Source organism: Manihot esculenta, chromosome 10 (genome assembly GCF_001659605.2).
Source record: "Manihot esculenta cultivar AM560-2 chromosome 10, M.esculenta_v8, whole genome shotgun sequence".
Lineage (NCBI taxonomy): Eukaryota > Viridiplantae > Streptophyta > Magnoliopsida > Malpighiales > Euphorbiaceae > Manihot > Manihot esculenta.
In genome coordinates this window covers 21,780,893-21,782,539 of record NC_035170.2, presented here as the reverse complement: position 1 = coordinate 21,782,539, position 1,647 = coordinate 21,780,893, and the positions used below count along the sequence as shown (strand labels likewise).

Genomic DNA, 1,647 nt, shown 5'->3' with positions numbered 1-1,647 from the left:
ATGGTTGACATGTTACATATAGAGGAACACACTCTTCTGGTGCTAATTTGAAATTTAAATAAAAATTTTAAAATGGGTAAACTGTAATTTAGTCCCTCTAGTTTAGTGAAATGTAACCTTTCATCCCTCTGTTTTAAAAAATCTTCAATTTAGTCACTGTAATTTTTAAAAACTATGCCATTAGTCCCTCCCGTTAGATTTTTAGTTCAATCACCGTTAATTTTAGTTAAAAAGACTAAAATACCCATTCTCTCTCCTTCCTCTTCCTCTTCCTCTTCTTCTTCTCTTTTCCGATCTCCTTCTCCTTCCTCTTCTTCTTCTTCTTCTTCTTCTTCCCGATCTCCTTCTTCTGCTTCTTCTTCTTCTCCTTCTTCTTCTTCTCCGTCCCGATACACCATAGAAATCAATGCTCTTGCTCGAGAAAGTCTCATTAATGCAGGTGGAATCATTGAAAGCAGTTTCTCTCCTGGAAAATACTCCATGGAACTTAGCTCCGTTGCTTATGACAAGCTCTGGCGTTTTGACACAGAAGCATTGCCAGCTGACTTGATCAGCAGGTATATTGATTTTTTAATTTATCGCATGCATACTCCATGAGAGTTCACGCATGGAATTTTAGTTGATCGTTTACTAATTTTTCAGGGGAATGGCAGTTGAGGATCCAACAGCAAAACATGGCTTGAAGCTAACAATCAAAGACTACCCATTTGCCAATGATGGTCTGATGCTTTGGGAGGCAATTAAGCAATGGGTTACTGATTATGTGAACAACTACTACAAAGACGCAAGCAAGGTCGTATCTGACAATGAACTTCAAGCATGATGGGAAGACGTTAGGACAAAAGGCCATGAAGACAAGAAAGATGAACCATGGTGGCCTGTCTTAAAAACCCAACAAGATTTAATCCAGGTCTTAACAACCATAATATGGGTAACTTTAGGTCATCATGCAGCTGTGAATTTTGGCCAGTATGTTTTTGGTGGGTACTTCCCCAATAGGCCAACGATCGCTAGAATCAATATGCCAACAGAAGAGCCAACAGAGTCTGAGTTTGAACTCTTCTTGAACAAACCAGAACTTACATTGTTAAAATGCTTCCCTTCACAGCAGCAAGCAACTAAAATGATGGCCATTTTAGATGTTCTATCTAATCATTCACCTGATGAAGAATACATTGGAGATACATTGGAGTCATCTTGGGAAGCAGATCCCGTCATTAAAGCTGCATATGAAAGATTCAGTACAAAGAAAAAGAACAGTAAAATAAAAGGGAACTAGTGCACTCAGAGAAAATTTTAAGAAGCAGAAGAAGGAGATCGGGAAGGAGAAGAAGAAGAAGAGGAAGAAGAAGGAGATTGGAAAAGAGAAGAAGAAGAAGAAGAAGCAGAAGAAGGAGATCGGGAAGGCGAAGAAGAAGAAGAGGAAGAAGAAGAAGAGAGAATGTGTATTTTAGTCTTTTTAACTAAAATTAACGGTCATTTAACTGAAAATCTAACGGGAGGGACTAATGGTACAGTTTTTAAAAATCACAGTGACTAAATTGAAGATTTTTTAAAACAGAGGGACGAAAGGTTGCATTTCACTAAACCAGAGGGACTAAATTACAATTTACCCTTTTAAAATTTTTAAAAATTTAATTTTTAAAA

At 37.3% G+C, this 1,647-nt stretch overlaps 1 protein-coding gene across 1 annotated transcript; it reads left to right on the top strand.

Annotated features, from left to right (window-relative positions):
- Window positions 1–387: 387 nt before the first annotated feature.
- LOC110625168 (lipoxygenase 7, chloroplastic) lies at window positions 388–1,318 on the top strand. Its single transcript, XM_021770718.2, has 2 exons — window positions 388–557; window positions 643–1,318. The coding sequence occupies exons 1-2, from the start codon at window positions 481–483 to the stop codon at window positions 821–823; spliced, it is 258 nt and encodes an 85-aa protein (XP_021626410.1). The 5' UTR covers window positions 388–480; the 3' UTR covers window positions 824–1,318.
- Window positions 1,319–1,647: the final 329 nt, after the last annotated feature.

Excerpts from the sequence above, each read along its gene's own strand:
- LOC110625168 (XM_021770718.2), top strand. The coding sequence starts at position 481 with ATGGAACTTAGCTCCGTTGCTTATGACAAGCTCTGGCGTTTTGACACA. Across the intron at positions 558-642 it reads CCAGCTGACTTGATCAGCAG|GGGAATGGCAGTTGAGGATC; the intron begins GTATATTGATTT and ends CTAATTTTTCAG.